Source organism: Charadrius vociferus, unplaced genomic scaffold (genome assembly GCF_000708025.1).
Source record: "Charadrius vociferus isolate BGI_N301 unplaced genomic scaffold, ASM70802v2 scaffold54, whole genome shotgun sequence".
NCBI classification, from domain to species: Eukaryota; Metazoa; Chordata; class Aves; order Charadriiformes; family Charadriidae; genus Charadrius; species Charadrius vociferus.
Window position 1 is genome coordinate 1,623,331 of NW_009648350.1, and position 20,097 is coordinate 1,643,427.

Below are 20,097 nucleotides of genomic sequence, written 5' to 3' on the forward strand. Positions count from 1 at the left end.
TGGAAGAGCTCTCTGGTCTGCTCAGCCCTCCCACAGGATGCTGTCATGCGCTAGCAGAGCATTTAAGTGGTTAGTAGTGACCTTTGAGCAACATCCCCACCCCGGGAGCTGCAGGCAGGGACTGTGCATAGGTCTTCTGCCCTTCCATGGGTTTAGGTCCCTTGCAAGGCAAGTCTCTCTCTTACCAAATAAAATGACATCCTATGTGCTGTGAGAGCATCACAAAGTGGTAAGTTCCATTGGCTTGATCCTTTTTATCATGCTTCCTCCCCCAAATAATGGCCATTTTGCTGTTGTCATTACCAGGAACGGGATGTGGGCTGGAGGCCTGGCTGTTTTGAAAGCTGCAGCGTCCCAGGCATCCTTCCTCCCCATAAACCTGGGAACTCCTTTCCCTCATATGTCCTCACAAAGCAGCTTCCCTGTGGTTTCCAGCTGCAGGGTTGCTAGGAGGAGAGCAGTAAACTTAAATAATAAATGTACATCAAAGGAAAGCACATGGTTCCCGCTGCCTCTCAAAGGAAAATGTCATGACCCGTGTTGATGTGTGAATAGTCAGAAGGAAGGTGGATGCAAGGGCATGTGTGGAGGAAATCTCCAGGCTCAGTCTTTTCCTGAGGAAGCTGAAGCAATGCTTGCCAGTGCAAAAGGAAAATCCCTTGGCTTGGCTCTGAGCTGGTTCTTTATCAGAAAGGCATTATCTGGGTAATTAGCTCTGCCTGCGAGTACAACTGTCTTTGGCTCTTTCATGCATGTGAGCCCGGGAGGAGAGGTTTGCTGAAGCATCCCTGCATTGCTTCCATTATGCGCAGCTACAATTCAGCGAGGAAGCCTTGTCCTGCCAGCTCACGCTGTAATTAACGTGAGGCCTCACTGCCATGTGCTCTTGTCTCTGCTCTTGTGATAATTAAGTGGCTCTGGCCCATTCCATGATGAGGTTTGCTCTTTGTCCCCTGTTTGTGTTTGAAAGCGCAGTGGGACAGGTTCTCTCTTCTGATCCAGACCTGCTTGCATAGTAGCAGATACTGGTGCTTTGAAGTTGGTATAAGCACGTCCTGGTGCTTCTTCCACAGCAGTAGAGGTGGTTTACAGTCAGCTCACTTATGGTACAGTAACCCCCACTCGTCTCCCCATCACCCCTCATAGCATCCTTCAAGGAGTTTGGGTGACAGCAGTAGTTTTTGTTCCCTGTTTCTGTCCCTGAGACCAATTATTGTCTTTGTTGCTCCTCTCTATCTTCCTGCTCCCTCCAGCCTCTCCCCAGAGCCTGCTCCAGGAAGAACTAGCCTGATGTGAGCATGGCTGGTGGCAGTTGTTCAGTTCCTCAGGCTGCGTTTCCCAAGCATTGAAGCAACTTGGGAGCTTTCAGCAGCAAACTGCATCTTCTGTTTCTTCTTTTATAAAAGCTCCTTGCCAGATGGCAGGGAGATGGGCAGACTCAAGGTGAGATTAGAGCAAGGGGACCCTCCTCCTCCCAGGCTGGCGATGGTTGAAAGAGAAATAGGTCTACCAACTCCTTTGATTATTTTTTTTTCCCATAACTTTCATTATGGAGAGATATAAGTGGGGAGTGTAGGCTTACTCCTGGCCGTCCTTGGAAGTGGTTGTGCACATCTTGGATCCTCTTTCAGCAGACCATGAATCATTTGGCTGTCCATATTGGACACAGCACTGTGCTAAGTAAAAGATAAGCACTTCTGAGTCTGTCTCTCAACACTGTCGTTTCCAACAGTTGTCTTGGGAGCTGTCAGGCAGGATTGAGAACTACACAGTGTCTCTTCTCAATTACACGGGTGCAAATCCAGAGGATTTCACTGGATCAGTACCAAAAATAACAATCCTTTCAGTGAGCCATGAACCTGGCTGCAGCGGGAGCACTGACTGGAGGTGAAGATCCTGGGGTGTGCAGTGGCATTGCTGCCAGGAAAAACAGCTCAGGAAGGAGCTTGCTGAAATGGTTTTGGTGACCTGTTCCTGGTGTATGTGTTAAAAACAAGTATTGTGCAGACAGCCTGCCTTTGTGGTATTAATGTAAAATTCCTTGGCATTTGACTATGTCCTGCGGGAGTCCTTGGTTAATTATATTTCACAGGGGTCACTCCAGTGTGAATTACAGATTTGGATGCTTAATTAATAGGAGTAACTACCCATTCTAGGGGAAGGAGTGAGTGACCATCCCAGCTCCTGGGGGCATAGACTGTTTTCCTAAGCAAATTGTACCATGAGCTGGTTTCTCATGAAATATTTATCTGCTGGGCCACTTGGGGCTGTTTGAGTGGCCCTCAAAAAGGTTATTAAGGCACAGAGCAGATGGAGGCACAGAGACTGTTTATTAAACTCTGACTGCCTTTTGCCACTATGCTAATGCCAATTGGATGGCAGGGAAAATTGCCCTGACCCTCTCCCACACCTCATCTGCCTGGGTTCGCAACAGTGCCAGCATACGATTGGGTGTGAGAAGGGAGGGAAGCTGTTGGCAAAAGCCCACTTCCCTCTCTGTGCCTTCACCGTGCTCCTGCACAGATGTGGCTTTGCTGTTTCTGATGGTGCAGGGATGGATGCCTATGAAGTATCTTGTTTATGGTCTTGGGCATGGTGCTGGATCACACTGCAGGTACTCTTCATTGCTCTGGCAGCATGGAAGGGGTTTATGGGGCAAAAATAGCCTCTGGGCATAGAAAAGGCCTCCTGAGGCAGCACAGAGCTGATGAAGGGCTGTGTCCTTGCTCTATTCCAAGTCTGTGATGTAGGTTGCAAGGGTCTTAGCTGTATGACCGTGACACTCCAGCGCTTTTGCTTCCTAGACCCTCTGTCAAAGCAAAACATAAGGTAGAGCAGCCTTGAAGTGGCTCTGACTTGCAGCATGGCCATCGCATCATCCAAAGCAGCAGGTGCATAAAGATCAGCTAGAGGAACCCACTTCCTCCCTCAAGCTCCTGCCCCAAATGCAGAAATTAGGCTCCTTTTTCTTTGTCCAATTTAAAATAAATCAAAGCCTTTTTTCATGATTAAAAGATGAATGAAACAAATAGCTAGCAGTGCCTTTAGGAAAGCCTGGGTCAGCGTGTGTGTGTGTTGTGGCCACCGCTAAGCAAGAGACTACTTCTCTAGGTTAAGGAACAGACCTGAGCCAGTCCCTGATGCCCAGCATGCTCCCAGGTCACAGCAATGAGCACTTTGACTCGTGTTCAGTTTTAACACTGCTTTTTCTTCCTTCAGGCTATGAAAGTCCTCTCCAAAAAGAAGCTCTTGAAGCAGTATGGATTTCCACGTGGGTATCTCACATAGTCTACCTGTTGTCCTCAGCCAGCCAAATCTCTCTGTAGGAATGTTGTCCGCAAGGACTGTGGAACTCGGCCTCATTTGAAAGCTGCCCCAGTAGTTAGGGGCTGGTTTAAAAGGCAGTGGGTAGTGAAGGGGCAGGCACAACCACAGGGAAATTCAATGCACTTGGTAATGAGGTTCCTGGCTTTGATTTTCTGAGTCTTTGAAGTGCTAGCTCTTCCCTGTTCACCATCTAGGAAACCTAATTAAGTGCTGGAAGTTAGGCAGGGTAGATCCCTTCCTCCCAGGGGCTATTCTACCCCCTTAGATGGCACCTGGCTCTAGTGACAGGGACGTGGGACCTGGCAAACAGACCAGGCTGGGAAGCTAGCCGGAGCTCCTCTGAATGGGGCTTGGAAACCTCAATTTTGGATGGAGACTGTAATGCTTTGGGATGATAACAAGGTGACAAGATCTTCTAGAATAGCTGGAGGTATTTTGCAGAGGGGCCAGTGGCTTCTTACTCCTGTGTGCCGGGCACTGCTGAAAAACTAGTTTTTCTTCACCATGTTATCACAATTGCAGGTCGGCCTCCTCCCAGAGGGTCAAAAGCATCCTCTGGAGAGCAGCCAAAACCCATGGCACCGCTGGACAGAGTCTATCAGGAAATAGCCATCTTAAAGAAACTGGACCATGTCAACATCGTTAAGCTGATAGAGGTGAGCCGCTTCTCCACCCTAAGCTATACTGAAACGAGCCTGGTTTGTATTGCAATAAAAGGATCTTTCTTCAACTGCTCCTACTTCAGCCAAAATTGGTTTAAAATGGTTGTTCAGAAAACTAGGCTGGTGATTCCAATCAAGATTGTGCCAATTACGTATGACAAACTGACATACTTATCCCGCGCTTTGGGCTGGTGCCCAACAGAAGGCAGCTGGCTTGTGCTGGTAGAAATAGCAGCAAGCTTTGAGCAGTGAAACGTGTGTGTAGACAAGCCTGGGAAGGTGCACAAGTGCAAAGCTTTGGTGCCATTTTCAATATTGGCTGAGGCCAGATTAGGACAAGGAGCACCTTTACTGGTAGGCTGTTTCTCCAAATACAGGAAGAAGCCTAGACTTTTCTGAAGACAGGAAAACCTGTGTCCTTCAAAGCCCCTCTCTCTGCAGGAATCTCTAAATATTAGCCTAAGTCGTTCGCAAAGCTCTGCAGCTCAGCACAGTGTACAAGGAGCAGTAAAATGTTATTTGATTTAAAAATCCTTTTTTTTTTTTCCTGCTGTCTTTTTTTCCCCTTACCTTTCCATTGTCAATTACAGGTCCTTGATGATCCTGCAGAGGACAACTTGTACATGGGTATGTGAGTCATTATATGCTAACAGAACAGCCTGGCCTTAGACCTAGTGATGCAAGTAACACATACCAGGGCTTGGGGTCAAAACCAGGAGAAAACTTTTACCAACTTCAGCAGACTTACTTTCTTCTGATTAGTTAAACACCTAAAGGCAGCTGGGATGAAAAGGCCCCTTGCAAAGGGTAAGGTAGCCTTGTATCTTAGTACAGCTGTGCACATCTCCTTGCCATGGGGACACTAAAAGGACGTGACAGTGGCTCTGCCCTCCCCTTTGTATGTCAGTTCCAGTCCTAGAGTCAGGAGAGAAGGAAAGGGTGCAGGATGGTTTCTCGTCTTCCTGGTATGAGGTTGGTCTCTCCAGACTCCTCCTGTAGGCTGTGGATAGTGGTAGCGACTCTGGAAAGCAGTTTTGTCTCAGGGTGTCCCATGTGACCCCTGCAGACACAGCAACCACCCTGCTGAGCCTCAGGACCTCCTAAGACAGCAGCACTCCTGCCTCTGGCCTCTGAGCCCAGACTCTGCCATGGGGTGCTCAGGTGGGAGGATGTAGCTGGCTGTGTGTTTATGCAGAGGGTGAGGAATTTCCACCCATTTTTGTCTTCTTCTCCCCCAAACCTTGGAAGTACCAGCCACAGCCTAATCCCCGTTTGGGCAAAACCTGGAGGCACAGGCCTGGGAGGCACTGAGGTGCCCTCTGAGATGGGCCAGAGAAGGGGGACATCTAACCCTATTAGATCTCTGCTTCCCTGTAATGTTTCCTGATGAGACAGGCTCAAAGACTGCTTCTCATGAAATAATTATGGGATGCTTTTGAAGCTGCCTGTGAAAGGGGACTCTGCCTAGCAAATGAAGCTATTTGCCTTTGAAAGGCTGAAGCCCCAGTGGCACTCTGGCAGCATTGCAAAGTAGCAGCCCAGGCAGGCATGCATGTAGTGGGGAGGGTGGCTGAGGCCACTGGTTAAAGGCCTGAGCTCCTGGGGATGGAGAGAAGGGGAGAGATGAGGTAGCAAGCTTTTTTTGTTGAATGAAAATAAATGCATGAGGAAGTCAAAAAAGCTGCAGAAAAGGAGGAGAGAAAAAAAAAAAACCACCCAAACCAAAACCAAGCTCTGCCTGTGGAGCAAGATAACAGTCCCACAAATGGCAGCAATAGCAGCAGGACAAGTAGGAAATCTTTTGGTCCCACTGGGGGTCCAAGAGCAAGCAGTGCCCATCACATCTTTGTCCATGCCCCATCACATCTTTGCTCCCCTTTGCTCTGCTGGGGATCCCGTGAGTGGTTCAGGCAGAGCGATGCAGGCAAATCAAGTTGCTGCCTCTGCAGTTCCCGCAGCAGCAAGGGGAAGCTGCTGGTGCTCAGCACTGCTCAGGATTGAGCCTTCTCTAAGTGGGTTTCCTCCCTCCTGCTGCTGACCCAGCCAGGGATAACTGCACCATTCTCCTTCCTGAAATGCTCCCCATGGCAAAGCAAAACTAGAGAAAGTGGACTTTGCTCTCTGCTAATTACTGCTGGCGTTAAGTACTGCTGTAAATGCACTCTGCCATGTACCCTGTTTTCTTCCCAATGAGTATGGAGGGTGCTGATAGAAAATGGAGCAATCTGCAATAGTGCAAGATGGTTGAATAATTAAATGCTGTCACAAGCTGCAGCTTCTTCAACCTGGAGAGCAAGATGAGCTGATGTGGGCTGGCTTTGTACCTTCAGCTTGTCTAACATAGCAGCTGTAAGCAGGGCTGCCGGGTGCTTTGGGGAGGGTGATCTGCTTGGATTTCTTGGGAAGTGCAAGAAATCCCTTAGTAATTCATGAGGAAAGAGCTCTCCTACTGGACAAAGGCAGATATTTCTATTTGCAGAACAGGTCAAAGGCAAGATCAGAAAAACACATTGCCACTAACTGATGCTGCAGCAAGCCCCCATTTAACCCCCTAATCAGACACAAAAACTCACGTGCTCTACAAACCTCAACTCACACCAACAAATCCTTTCCAATTGCTCCTGCCAGGGAGCATTTACCTCTGACAGCCATGTAGCTGTGCTGCTGATTGACACAGCACAAATAGAGCAACATGTTCTTACAGCATCTCGTTCAGTATCAGCAATTTAGCAGAAATATCACACCAAACACCCTCCCTGAAGGTACTGAATACGATAGGGCTCAAATCGGCAAGGGCTGACACCAGGAGCAGCAGCAACGTGGTTGATAAATTATCACCCGCTGTTTCCCTGTGTGGAGTTGGCAGGGGGTGGGGATATTTGTCTTGGCTAAAGAGATGAATATTTTCATTTTGCATCCTCTGGTGTCCTTGTGATGGGTGAGGGAAGAGAAGTGAGTGGAGATACATTGATTCTGCAGGTATGGGAATGGATGTGTTTTTGTAGGTGCTAAAAAAACAAGTAAGCCCAGTCCGCTCTTCTGATTCATTCATGGTTTGATTTCCTTTTCTTGCAGTGTTTGACCTCCTGAGGAAAGGGTAAGTAGCCCTTCTGGGATCCCTTGTGTTGAAATTTGTGGTGTTCATCATAAGCTTCCTAGGTGAAATGGAGGTTTGATATGTACAGTGGGTCAAACAGCTATCTGCAGGCAAGTGCAGAGGAGGCAAAATCCAGCTGTAGTTGCCTTTGTACTGTTACAGCCTGGAATGATGTGGTGAATAGTAATGGGCTGGGAGGACATGTCCTGGTGTCAGGCTTTGATCTGGAAAACAAATTTGATGCCAATTCCCCATCAGGTGCCTGGAAGAAAAAGTTTTAATAGGAATACTCTGCTGGGGTGACAGCCGCATCGTGGCTTCCTCTGGCATAAGAAGTATGTGGCTGCATTCAGATTTACTTGCCACCTGCTGCCTTATTTTGCCCCTAGCACTAACATATTGCGGGAGGCTCTTTTATTGGCATGTTTGTCCATAGCAGGAGAAGTGATAAAGTGGTGGGAGTCTCTTCACTGCTTTTTGCTACACCTGTGCTGATTCTGGAGCTCTGCAGAGTCACAGTGAGGTCAGGAGAACTGCGCCCAGGATGGGGGAGATTCTCAAAGGGCTTATTTTTCTCTCTGGCCCCATGAACAAGCCTCTTGCAGGCTGCCAGCTCCAGTGGGTTGCTGGTGAGAGGCTCCCCAGTCTCCCTGGTGACCAGGCTGATGACTATCCTGTAGGAGAGGGGGAGGAAAAAAAAAAAGCTCCTGTAATCAGCTGTGGCCAGGGAACATGGAGCTCAGCTGAGCACAGCCTGTCTGCCTCTAGCAGAAGGCAATTAGACTCCATTAGTGGCTCTGCCAGTCCTGCTGTTCACATTATTTCTCCCTGATTTCAGCAGCAGAAAAATGTGCAGGAAGAGGGAGGGAAGGCAGTGGCAGAAAAATGCAAATGGGAGATGAAGGTCATCAATCAAATGACAGCAAGGGAGGAGAGAGAAATGCTGCAAGAAGGATTTGCTGCTGGGGGCTGAGTGGAAGAGCCTCAGAGCCTGGTTTTGGCAACGGGCTATGCTCATCCAGGGTTTGGCTTGCAAGGATGGTGTCTCAGGAGCACTCCCTTAAATCCAGCTTGAGTCAGTGGGTGTATGTCCAAATGCAAGGTCAAGCTGCGGAGCACAAGCAGGATTAACCCCCAGTGCAGTGAAGTCCTTAGCTCCTGCCGTTCATCTGCTGGGGAACAGAAGATGCTGACTAGCTCTTACAGCCTCTTTGCCCTCAGCTTTCAGCAGGCACAGGCAGAAGAGGGGCTTTTAGAGGATACTGTACATCTCTCAGCAATGGCGGCATACAAAGGAAAGGAGAGGAGAAGCTGACCAGGTAACCTTGGCTGTTTAGGGCTGAATGGCTGAGTTCTGGTGGTGGCTGAACCCTGAACAGCAAAATAGGTTTTCAAAGCAGTTTAGCACAATGCACTGGAAATATTCCCACTTAACCTTTGAGCCAGTGGTTCATGTCTAGATTCTGCCTTGGTTTAGACTAGCTGCACACTGATGTTGCTTCAGGACTGAGCCTCAGCAGGTATGACATACAGTGCTCAGCAACGGGCACTCTCTCCCACTGCTGCCTGGTACCTCCTGGTGATGCTGGTGCTCACAGCCATGAGCAGCTTTAGCAAGAAACCAAAGGCCAGATCCAGTTTTGTTCTTTCACTACGCTTTTCCCATTAGGACTCTCAGTGAATGAAGTGTTTGCCTATTTTGTGCAGACAGCAGCAGTTAATTATGGTGTTGGTGAGGGCTCTGTGGCTCATGCTGGCTCAGAGACTGTGCAAAGCCACCTGTCACCGCTAGCCGAGCTCACTAATGTAGGCATCACTGCATCCAGAAAGAATGGCTGTGCCTCTGTCCTGTGTCACAGCACCTGGAACCTTTTGGGAGCCTGGCCCACGATGCTGGGGACATGGTGATGGAGAATGTGAAACTCCTCCAGCAAGGAGTGTTACTGCCATCCTGCAAAGTACTTAGTTACTCTCCCTCCTCCCAACAGGCCTGTCATGGAGGTACCGAGTGACCAGCCCTTCAGTGAGGAGCAGGCTCGGCTCTACTTCAGAGATATCGTCTTGGGCATCGAGTACTGTGAGTACCACCAGCACTGACAGCAGCTTTGCAGAGCGTGTGTGTTGGCCTCCTGCTCAGCTGGGGAGAAGCTGGTGGGCTGTGAGTCAAGCAAGTGAAGTCCTCTCTAATTGCATGTGATGGGGTTGGCAGTTGGTGGTGGCCCCGGCTCAGCTCAAATTTACACGGGCAGTATCACAGTTGCCAGGAGCAGGAGTTCCTTAGAAAGGTCATTAGGAAAATAGTGGCTTCTTTGTCTTTTATCTCCTTTTGGAGAGTGTCTTTGAAGTCAGTAGCAGAGCCAGAAAATGGGTGTTTGCACAGACTGAGTCAGTTAGCTTCAGCTGGAACAAATTGCCATCTCCAGCTAAGCAGGGCAAGTGCTGGTCATGGGGAGAGCTGGCAAGTGGCACTGGGAGGGCCTCTGCCCGTGTCAGCTCCCTCCGCAGCATCAGTGTCAGTGACTCCTCATCACTCAGGGCTGTGGTATGACAAGAGCCTAGTGCTGCTGTGCCCTCCCAGGGAGGTGGTGGCTCGAGAGTGTTTCCAGGCTCCATCCAGAGACTCCAATGGCATGGTTCCTGTTTGCAGCCTATTTGATTATCATTGCTGGTTTTTAGTAAGTCTTCTCTGTGTGGCTGAGGCCAGATTCTTTGCTGAGCGCCTGTCCTGAAGAGTACAAAGAGGCCACAATGTAAATGTGTAAATGACAGCAGGGATTTTTCTGGCCCCGTTGTAGCTGACATGTCTCTGCTGGCATCAACCTGGCCAGAGTGGGAGGATTTGAGGACACAAGGTACAGTGGTCTGTGTGCTGGCATCTTGTGAGTGTGGGCCCTGCAGAGCAGCCAGGGCTGGCTGGTGTTTCCCCTTGTGGACTCTGAGCAGAGCTGGCATGTCTGTGTAACCTCTCACTCTCCACAGCAGAGGATGTGAGGCTCTTGGATGGTGCATTTTGCTCACTGCTTATCAACAGACCTTGTGCTGCAGGCTTCGTGGCTGGGCTTCTCTTCTGACCTGTGTCTGCAGTGGGAGGATGCCTGTAGAATAGCTGGTTGCTTTCTTTTCTGTAAGATAGATCTCTGAAAGTAGCGAGCACAGTAGAGCTGGGCACTTATGAGTGCAAGACACATCTGTACCATGCAGAAGGGTGTGGGTCAGAGAGCCTGGTGCTTTGATGTGGTGTGGCACTGGTAGCTGCCATTACTCCCATGCTGTGTCTAAACATATTACACTACACATTCCCACTCCTTATGGGCCTCATACACCGTTGTCACCAAGTCAGAAGGCATTAACTCGGATCCCCTGTTGCTTACCCACATTAGCCTGGGCTTCTTCTCTCCCTTTACCAGCAGAAGGTCTCTGCCTTCACTCCCCAGTGCTGCTCCTTGCACTGGAGCAGTTCATGCACAGGGTGCTACCAGGGACCTGTGTAGCATGGAGGTACCCCTGAGCTGGCTGGTTTGCAGTTACTGCTTGTGTACCAGCTGGATGTGTTGTCCGATGAACTGCTGGTGAGCTGCATTTCTCTCTGTGCATGTTTGATTCTGCTGTCCTTCTTGTAGACTGCCTTCTATAAAGTTTAGTGATCTTGTCATAGACTGCTTTCTCTGCATGTTGATGCACTAAAGAATTGACCATGGTTGGATGGCTGAATAGGAGGAGGAAGAGTCAATACAGCTTTTGCAGAGGCAGTTCATGCCTCACAGATCTTCTAGTTTTCCAGAGGAGACAACAAACAGGTAGATAAGGTGATCCTGTTACTCCGTTGTGTTTCAATTGCCAAATAACTTTTGATTAGATCCATTAACAGTAGCTCATAAAGAAGCTCGTAAGTCTTTTTGGTTGGATGGACTTTTGTGGATTAATAACTAGACAATCAAGAAAGTAGGAATACAACCTTCACAATGGAGAAAAGTCACTAGTGCAGTTAAACAGGAATCCATAATGTGGCCAGGGTTGTTCAATATATTCCTAAATGACCAGAAAAAGGGTAGAGTACAAAAAGAGAGATTGGTGATGACATTTAATTATTCAAGATAGTAATTCTTAGAACTGACTGCAAAGACTGGCAGGAAGATGCCATGATAGCAAGGGATGGTATGATAGAATGGTGGATAAAAATCCATGTTGCTGACTGCAGCATAATACATGTGGGGGAGAAACAACACTAAAAATACATACATCGTGACAGGCTCTAAATTAGCTGTTCTCACTCAGACTTTGTTCTGGATAGTTCTCTTGGAAATGCCAGCCCTTTACTTAGTGACAATCAACAAAGCTAACAAGATTTGGAGAATTACTGAGAATGAAATAGAGAAGAAAACAGAAAATGCCATCATACAGTTATTTGGATTTGTAAGAGTTCTTAGGTACAGGCAAGGAGTATCTTGAATATTTTGCACAACTTGGCTCAGCCTGTCTTAGAAACGGCTCTCTAAAACTGAGAAAAGCCTGAGAAGGATGATCACGGTGGTCCTGGAACATCTTCTATGCACAGATAGAACGTCTTATGTACAGAGATAAGACCAAAGGGGTGATATGATAGAGGCTTATAAAATCCCAAGTGTCAGGTAGGTGGTGAACAGGGAATGAAATTCTCTGAAAAAGCAAGAACTGAGGCATAGCAAAGAAAATAATCAGGTAGCAAGTTTAAACCAGGAGGAATTATTCTTTCATGGAGCATGTAATTAAACTGTGATGTTCATAGCTAGAGGAGATAGTAGGTGCCAGAACTAAATGGGCTCAAAGTGATGAGACAAGTCTGTAGTAGACAAAAGCATGAAGGACAATGAAATATAAGGAGCAGGCAGAGTTTGCCATCGGGCTGTCTAAAGCAGGGAGTGTGGGTACTGAAGGTGTTACATCTCTCTGCCTGATGCTTTTCCCCAAGCTATTGACCCCAGCAGAAGACAGGGTGCTGGCATAGGTGGCCTTTGCTTTGGCTCCTCTTCCATCCAGCAGCTTGTCCCCACCATCCGTGAGGTTATTGCTGTGTTGACCTGACAGCAGGGGTAACTGCACTGTGCCAGGTTCCTGGAGGCTGATCTAGGTTAGCTTGGCGTCTCTCGGGCATGGCAACCTTTTATAAACCTGACTTACTTTGGCAGTGCAAACACACAGTTTTGGTGGCAAATCTGAAGGCAGAGCAGCCAGCAGGGAGAGACAAGGATGCTTGAGCAAGTGATTGTCATCGCCAGTCAATGAGCAGTGCAAACTGAAAGGTCAGACGTGTGAGACAGCCATGTCACCTTCCCTGTTTAGTCCGAGGTGAGATTTTTTTCTAGCTGTTTCAACCTTAGGAAATAAATACCTGCCTCTTTCACAAACCGGAAGGAATTGTTTCAAGTGTGCTTGCAAAAAGCTGACATGTAGCTGTGTCAAACTCGTGCAGTATGCTGCAGTAGTGCATTGAGCCACGTCTGCCTTCATTTTGTCAATCTCCGGAGGTCTCTGTGAGCTCAACAGCTCCTTGGAGCCAGAGCAAACCCCCCACTTCTACAAGGCTTTTGTTGAAGACTCACCTGGTTTCAAACACCTGCTGAGAACAAGTCTGAGTGTGATGGACATTGCCAAGGTGGAAGGTGACTTGCAGTGCCCTGGTCCATCTCCACGTTGAAATGCAATACCACCTCATTTTGTTTGTCCAAAGCCAGTGGGTGGGAATGAAATCAATGTTTGCAAGTCTGATGGTCCAGAAGTTTTCCAGGTGCTGCCAAAATCAGTCAGGTCACCCCAGGAAATCAGTGGAAATATATATATGAATGGGAAGCACAAGACTTTTTTCAGTAGAGTTTGAAGGGTGAAGACTGCAGCTTTTTATATTCTCATTAGCATTCATATTATACCAGAACCTGTATGCCTCAGCTGGGAGATCCAAGCTTTGATGTGCTGGATGCTGCTGGTGTAACAGCTCCTGCTTAGAGGAAACTTTAATTTTAGAAGGTAGTGAAAAAGGAGGAAAAAAAAAGTAAAGTGTGGGTAGTCCTAGCAAGAGGGAGTGAAACAGGGTAATAAATTATAGGATGCCCAAGCACTCCCAACAACAGGAACAATAGGACGCTTTATTTTGGGCTATTGAGTAACCACTTATTTTATTAGCGAATGAAAGTTAAAAATGGTGTTCTCTCAGAACTGCTGGGCAAATGCATGGCAATTATTATGTAATTACAGAGGAAAAGTGCACCGTTTGTGCATGCTGAAGGAGAAGTGTTGCCAGGCAATCTAGCGATTGCAAGGTAATTTTAATGTAAGCATACATAATTGTTATGTAATTTGGGAGACTCAATAACCATGCAGCTGCTTGAAGCTCGCAGTCATCTCAGCAGCAAATGCATCATTGCTGGTTGGGTTTTATTAAATTAGAAGTTGCAAACTGGATTCCTGTGGGAGCCTGCAAGGCGTTAATCCAGGCCAGTGTGCTGCCCTCGGTGTGAATAGTACGTGGTGAGCAGGAAGGGGATGCAGGAGCCAAGCTGATGGGAGACACGGGCTGACCTTTTAAATTACTGGTGGTGGCATGTGGTCTATGGCTGCTGTGTGTTTGTGGGGACTGGATGCCACTGGTTATTCATGGTGCTTGCCTGGGGTGGAGGCCTCCTGCGAGAGGGCTGGCTCTGGGGAGAAGTCTTTGAAGGAAGGCAGTGGTCAGTTTGATGAGAGCAGAAACTCCCTGTGCCAGGTGGGAAGCTTGGGCATGGTGGGAGGCAGGGACAGATTCCCTGGAGAGAGCTGAGAGCTTCCTCATCCAGGCAGTAGCACAGTGCCACCTTGCCTTGTCGACTGCTTTTGAGTGGGTCTCTGGGTTTAGTATGTTTATTACTGGGAAGTGTGGTTTGACACATGCACAGTCCCTGCCTTCTTCATTGAGCAATGAAGAACCAGAGGCAGGTTCAATGTCTGAGAGCCAGGGAGATCTGTCCATGCTACAGTATCCCTTCCTCTGGTCCCAGAACTGCTGGGAAAATATTTTAAGCTTAAGTGTGGCAATATTAACAGTTCTCCTGTTCTGTTTTCGTATGCCTGTCCTAAATCTGGGCTTAAATCTGAACTTCAGGAGTCATTTAAGCACATGTGAACTTTAATTTTCGTCGTGGTGAAATGGGCTCTATGAAGGAAAGTACTTTTCCTTCTGCTTGCAAGACTTCCCCAGCACTGATGGCATTGCACGCCCCCTCGTGAACTGGGGAGGCAGGCTGTTGTCTGTGTGTTGTAAGTACCACTGGAGAGGTAATTTCAGAATGTACTTAAGTGCTTTGGATGGAAAAGTTTTGCTGGATCATTTGTGTCATTAACTAAAGCATGTGCCTAAGCATCGCTGTGAATTGGGGATGTGCGCAATTGCCTCCCTTTCCGCTTGTAACTTCCCTCTAGTCGTGCTTATCTGGGGTTATTTAAGCTTCAGTCTCCCTTCTAGTAAGGCAAACATTGCTTTCCCAATGATACTCAGCAGAAATAGATGTGCTGGATAGTGAATAGTCACCAAAGGAATTAACGGTTGTGGCAGGAGACAATCCTGAAAGCTGGAGGTGAGTACAGTGCTCCCCTGCAGAACCAGGCAGCTGCAGGTCAGCCCAGGGTGCATCGGAGCTGGGACCCTCCAGCAGCACTGGCCAGGCGGGCACCTGTCCATGCGCCCTACGAGATGGCTTCCAGCACGCTGAGATCGGTGGCTCAGGCGTTCCCTCAGTCAAAGGCTGTGTCTTTATGTAACAGCCTCTTGTTCCGTTCATTTGTCCAGTCCCTTTTTAAACTTGTGTAAATCTTTGTCTGCTGCCTCCTAGTTACGTACTGTGGGGTGCAGTTCCCATTTGGGGTTGAGTCTGGTCATGCAGGTTTCAGCTGACAGGAGTGATTTAGGAACAATTGTGCCCTCTCTGTGCCACCCTTGATTTATAGACCTCAAACACATCTTACTTCAGGGATGGCTTTTCAAGGCTGCAGAGTGTCTGTGCCAAGTGTCCTTCCACTCCTTTCATCACCTGTTAGAAAAAGCTAGCAGTCCTGGAGCCCCCCAAGCCTTATTAATTGAGGGCACAACAGTATTTCAGAGTTATCTTCTACAGTAAATGTGGCTGAAAATACTGCAGGAGTTGATGCATTCCTCCCCTCACCCCCCGCAACAAAGCTTACAGGTTTGCTGGGCAAAGACAGATATTCTGCTGTTCTATTTCTGATATCCTGGACATGGTGATACCTGAATACAGATTTGACTTGAAGGCAGTAAAATTTCCTTCTGGATTGACTCAGTGGTGACTTATATTTAATAACTGCACAGTAAATGGGTTTGCTGAGTAAAGGTGAACTTGGTGTCGTGCCAGTTTGCTTTGGCAGATGAACAGTGGAAACCAGTACCAGGTGAAGCGTGTGACAGGAGGATTTTCTTCCAGTGTCAGGTTGCTGTCTCCTGGCCAGAAACGTTTTCTTTATTGTGAGCAGATGTTTGGTTCAACACAAGTAGTAGATACCTTCAGCTCTTCTCCAGTGGAGGGAGACATATGTGGGAGCTGCAGGAGAGGCGGTGAGAGAAGCGTACTCCATCAAAAGACACGAGGGATATGCCAGGCAGGTGTATCAGTTTGGTTTTAGGATTGGAACGCAAGTAGATTTGTTTAGTAGGAGCCTAAGTTAGGAATAAGAATTAGCAAACAAAAGGTCTGTCTAAGCAGGTAGCCTGGCTGTGACACTAGCCAGGAGCAGACACTTAGCACAGAACACACACGCAAGCTTGACCCAGGGGAAAACCCTGCTGACTTGCACAGTCAAGATGAAGCACAGCAGCTGTCCCTTCTGCTGTTTAGCTGCAAGCTCCGTATTTTATCTGGCTCGTGAGAAGCTGAAACAATTGCTGTCAGTGTGGCCGAAAGGAAGAAAAAAAATGTTATTTCCTGCATTCTCTGTAGAAAAGGCACAATTTCCCTACTGCAACTGTGTCTAGGGAAACTAAGGGTGGCAATTCCGGTCCCCTCCTGAGAGGAATGCTTGTCTCATCTGTATGAGCTATGGGGTTGAAGCTAAAGCTGTTGGGAAGTTACCTTTCCAGGAACAGTTCTCTGCAGGGTGTCTGTATGAATGCCTGCAATGCTCTGGAGCCTGGTACGCTAAGCCTAGAGTAATAACAAAGTGCCTGATGTGCAGATGAAAACTGGCTTTTCTGAGATAAGCCTTAATCTACTTGATCATCGATATGTGAGTATAATTTCCATTATCTTAAAAGGAAATTTAAGCAACAGCTGAGTCAACACAGGCTTGTGTATTCTGAAGAATAGCTACTGCAACACAAGCCCAGATTAGGTGCTTTCAAGCATCAGTGGTGTAGATGGGTTTGATCTGGCTGGCTCTTGACAAAGCTGAGTTCCTCAGACCTCATGTTGGCGTGGGCCAACAGAGTTAGGACACCAGTCTGATGGAGCTGCTGCATGCTCTCCTGTGACTCCCAGCGAGCTACTAGATCCATCTGTGCCTCCATTCCCAAGTGTGGAATGGAGACCTGCTCCTGCCTCTTGCCTGTGCAAATTCAGAGCTGCTCAAAACGGAGGCGGTGGGGGGTCTCAACTGCAACTACAGCTGCGAGATGCTGGCTGTTATAAATGACACCACCAGGGGAAGAGGGGCTGGCTTGTGTTTTATCACTTGCAGAGCTCTAGTTAAATGATAAAAATAATAAATAAAAAACCTTTCATGTAGCTGCAGGTGTTGCCGATACTGATCGATGAGGACTTTGTATAAGAGTAATTTGCTGTTGGAGCAGATTGGGGAGAGATGCTAGAGCCTCTTAAGAAGGATCAGGCAGTGGGGGGGGGTGGTGGTTGTTGTTTTTCGATGCAGTTATGTGATTGTGCTTGAGGTTCAATGTATCCCAGGGCACAGACTGCACAGTACTTGCTGCATGTACCCTGTTCCCCAGTTTCCCACTGGTCCCTTGATCACTGGCATGTGTGTAGCTGTGGTAGGAAGCTCTGCATGTCCTCTGTGACCAGTGATATATGGTGCACTCGTGGGCTGGAGGACAAATGTAAAAGCCTTTGGCAAGGCTATGTCTCCATCCTCTTCCCGATTGCTTCCTACCAGCAGTATCCCATACCTTATCCCTTCTGCCAGGAGCATGGTGGGCAGCAGGTTGCTGAAGATGGACCACAAATGGAAGCTGAAGTCTTCTGAAGGGCTGGGCAGTGCTGGGTGTTGGGGTCCCCCTTTGTAAAACCTGGGCTGAAGCAACATATTCAAGTGGCAGAGTTTTGATGGATGCAGCAAGAGAGTGGCAAAGTGGTGACCAGAGCTGAGAAAATTGGAGCTGGGATCCTCGCCCCAGCTGCTACATGAAACCCCTGCAATGAGCTGAGCATGGGAGGGAAGGTGTTCCCCTTGCACAACCTCCTTCACCCACGTCCTCCTGCTCTTTATCAGTGGAGCATTGTGGACAAGTACAGAGGCTTCAAAGAGCAGGCTTCTGGTTTAAGCTCTGGTTGGTGGTGCAGCGTTTTCCTTGGGAGGGTGTTAAATCATTTTTGCTACAGGGGTGATGTGAGTAATACTAAGCAGACTCTGCAGTAGCACCGTATGGATTGTTTTTGCCCTTGAATGGGAATGGGATTCTGTTTTTAATCAGGTATAATTCAGCATCAGCCTCAGTAAATAGCAGTATGTGTCAGTGTGGTGCGAAGTTTTACATGTATAATTTTTAAATGGGCTTTTAGCAAGTTAATATTAACGTGTTGGTGCTCTAAGGTTTCCGGAAGGGAATGCAGTGAAAGGTACATTTCTTTTAAAAGGACCAAGGAACAATCTGTCTTTCTGGCACTCCTATCCTTGCTCCCTCTTGGTCTTCACTGGCTGTTAATCTAGTCAGACAGTTCCCAGGCGTTTGCTTCTGAATGAAAAGGAAAGCCTATTTAGTCTCCGAATAGTCTGCAGTATCTAGAAATGAAGAGCATTTGTGAAACGAGTTGCACATTGTGAAAAAAGCTGGCTTGTCCCACCAAAGGCAGCTAAGGGACTGAACAGAAAGAAATTACGTGCTCAGTGGGGCTTTGCTAAGGAGCAGTGACGGAATGGGGAGGCAGAGCAGCAGGGGACCTCTGGAGAGCCCAGGCAGGGCTGTGCTGCACACACAGGCAGGAGCCCGCTGGCCTAGCAGCAGAGATCCTTCTCAAAATCTGCCCTTTTCTCCAGCCCCATCTGCTGTACCACAGCCACTGAGGATTCACCCCTGCCTGAATGCCGCTTTGTGATACAAGTGCTGCAGGATCTCTAAGCCACAGCATAGTTTTACAGCTGTGTTGCTCCAGGACCTCAGCCCTGCCCCATACCTTCCCGAGCGACTGGGGTACAGCTGAGTGGTGAGATCCTCTCAGGGGCAATGTGCGTGCTAACAGCAGTGATGATACTTAGAATACTGGCTTTCTGCAAGGATTTCATTTTGTAGTTATTGAAATAATTTGGCTCTGACTATCGCAAGCTTGGTTCTGCAGGGATGCTGACCCCAGTTCAGAGGCACGTAAGCCTATGCTGTCTTTTAATACCATTCCTACGTCACCCGCTGGCTTTTCACAGAGATGATGTTCAGCATGTGCCAAAGCAATGCCCAAAAAGGACATGTTTTGTGACCTGGAAGTACAAGCTAGTTGCCCATTTCCTGGACAGTTAGCTCCCGGAGGGTTTGCAGGCTTGAAGGCATCTGGATGGCAGAGTACCATCAGGCAGTTGTGACAGCCTCTTGGCGTTTAAAGACACTGTCTTGTTGTCTAGGTCCAAGGATGAGAAACCACGTTTGCGGTGCTGATGGAATTGAGAGAAGTGGGTACAGGCTGCCTGAAACTGTTGAAAGGATGTGACTAATCCAGGTGTGCTGCTGTGGAGGCTTTCAGAGAGTCCATCCTGGGACAAGGTCTGCTGTAAGAACCAGCTGCAAGGTCACAGGCAGCTTTTCATGGAGCTGCAGGTGCTTTTTTTCCTGCCCCTGTTGGGAAGGTGTGAAAGCAAGAGAAGTGGGCAGTCTCCGCATGGCACACCGCACATCCTCATTGCTCTGAGAAACTCTGGATTACTGTTGTGTACATAAACACACAAACTATTGTATCCATGCTGCTAATGCCAACAGAATTAAAGTACATCGTAATGAAGAAACAAAACAAAGCCCTGAAAAGCTAAATTTTCAAGGAGACCTTTTATTTTGGGTAGTTGTTTCACGTGGGCTCAAATTTGAACACCTGAATACGGGTTCATCTCAGCTGCTGTGGGCAGTAGGTGCATTATACCTGCTAGAGGCTCTGTCTGAAATCGAGGACAGAGGAAGATGGTCCTTTCCCAACTGTTGCTCGCACCCTGAGTGCTCTGAAACCTCCTCCGAGGTTGTATCTCTCCACCACACACCATCAGTCTTCAGCAAGCTTTTCTAAAGTGCCTGCGCTCCATGCCCAAAGTCAGGAAACAGTCTAGACTTTTAGGCGTGATTTCCCTTGTTTCTGAGCACCCTGGGGCTCCAGGGTTTGACTAAGTCCAACTTCAGATGGGCCTGGTCAGGCTTTCTAACACAAGTTGTGATGAAAATGTTGTATGTGGGCCCTCACCTGTCCTGCCTGCTTCATTCGTAGAGTGGCTGTGAAGTTTAGCACACACATTTCTGATGTGCTTTGGGATCTTTGCCTAGATGATGCTTTAGAAATCCATGGGATTGTTACTCTGATGCAAATAGGCTTGAAATGCTGTTACCTTTCCACTGAAGTGAAAGATGGCTCCAATAAAACTGAATTTAACGGAGCGCTGCAGAATCAGATTCCTCCTAACGGTTCTGTAATATCTTACATGGTTTTATTTTCATTATGAAGAGGTATTGATCTATTCTTTGAGTCTGGTCTGTCAGCACAGAAAGTGTAGAGCATCTCTGAGCCCAGGGAAGTTGTTCCAGAGAGCTGCTGACCTCTGCTGTAAGAGCAAAATCCTTTCCATGTAAAAGCA

At 47.9% G+C, this 20,097-nt stretch overlaps 1 protein-coding gene across 1 annotated transcript in view; it reads left to right on the top strand.

Moving 5' to 3' along the window:
* The window catches only part of CAMKK1 (calcium/calmodulin-dependent protein kinase kinase 1, alpha), a 61,097-nt gene that overhangs the window by 17,247 nt on the left and 23,753 nt on the right, over positions 1 to 20,097 (top strand). The window contains exons 4-8 of the mRNA XM_009885110.1: positions 3,220 to 3,271; positions 3,850 to 3,983; positions 4,580 to 4,616; positions 7,065 to 7,086; positions 9,075 to 9,163. Coding sequence (XP_009883412.1) covers positions 3,220 to 3,271; positions 3,850 to 3,983; positions 4,580 to 4,616; positions 7,065 to 7,086; positions 9,075 to 9,163 — 334 coding nt within the window. The remainder of the gene's footprint in view (positions 1 to 3,219; positions 3,272 to 3,849; positions 3,984 to 4,579; positions 4,617 to 7,064; positions 7,087 to 9,074; positions 9,164 to 20,097) is intronic.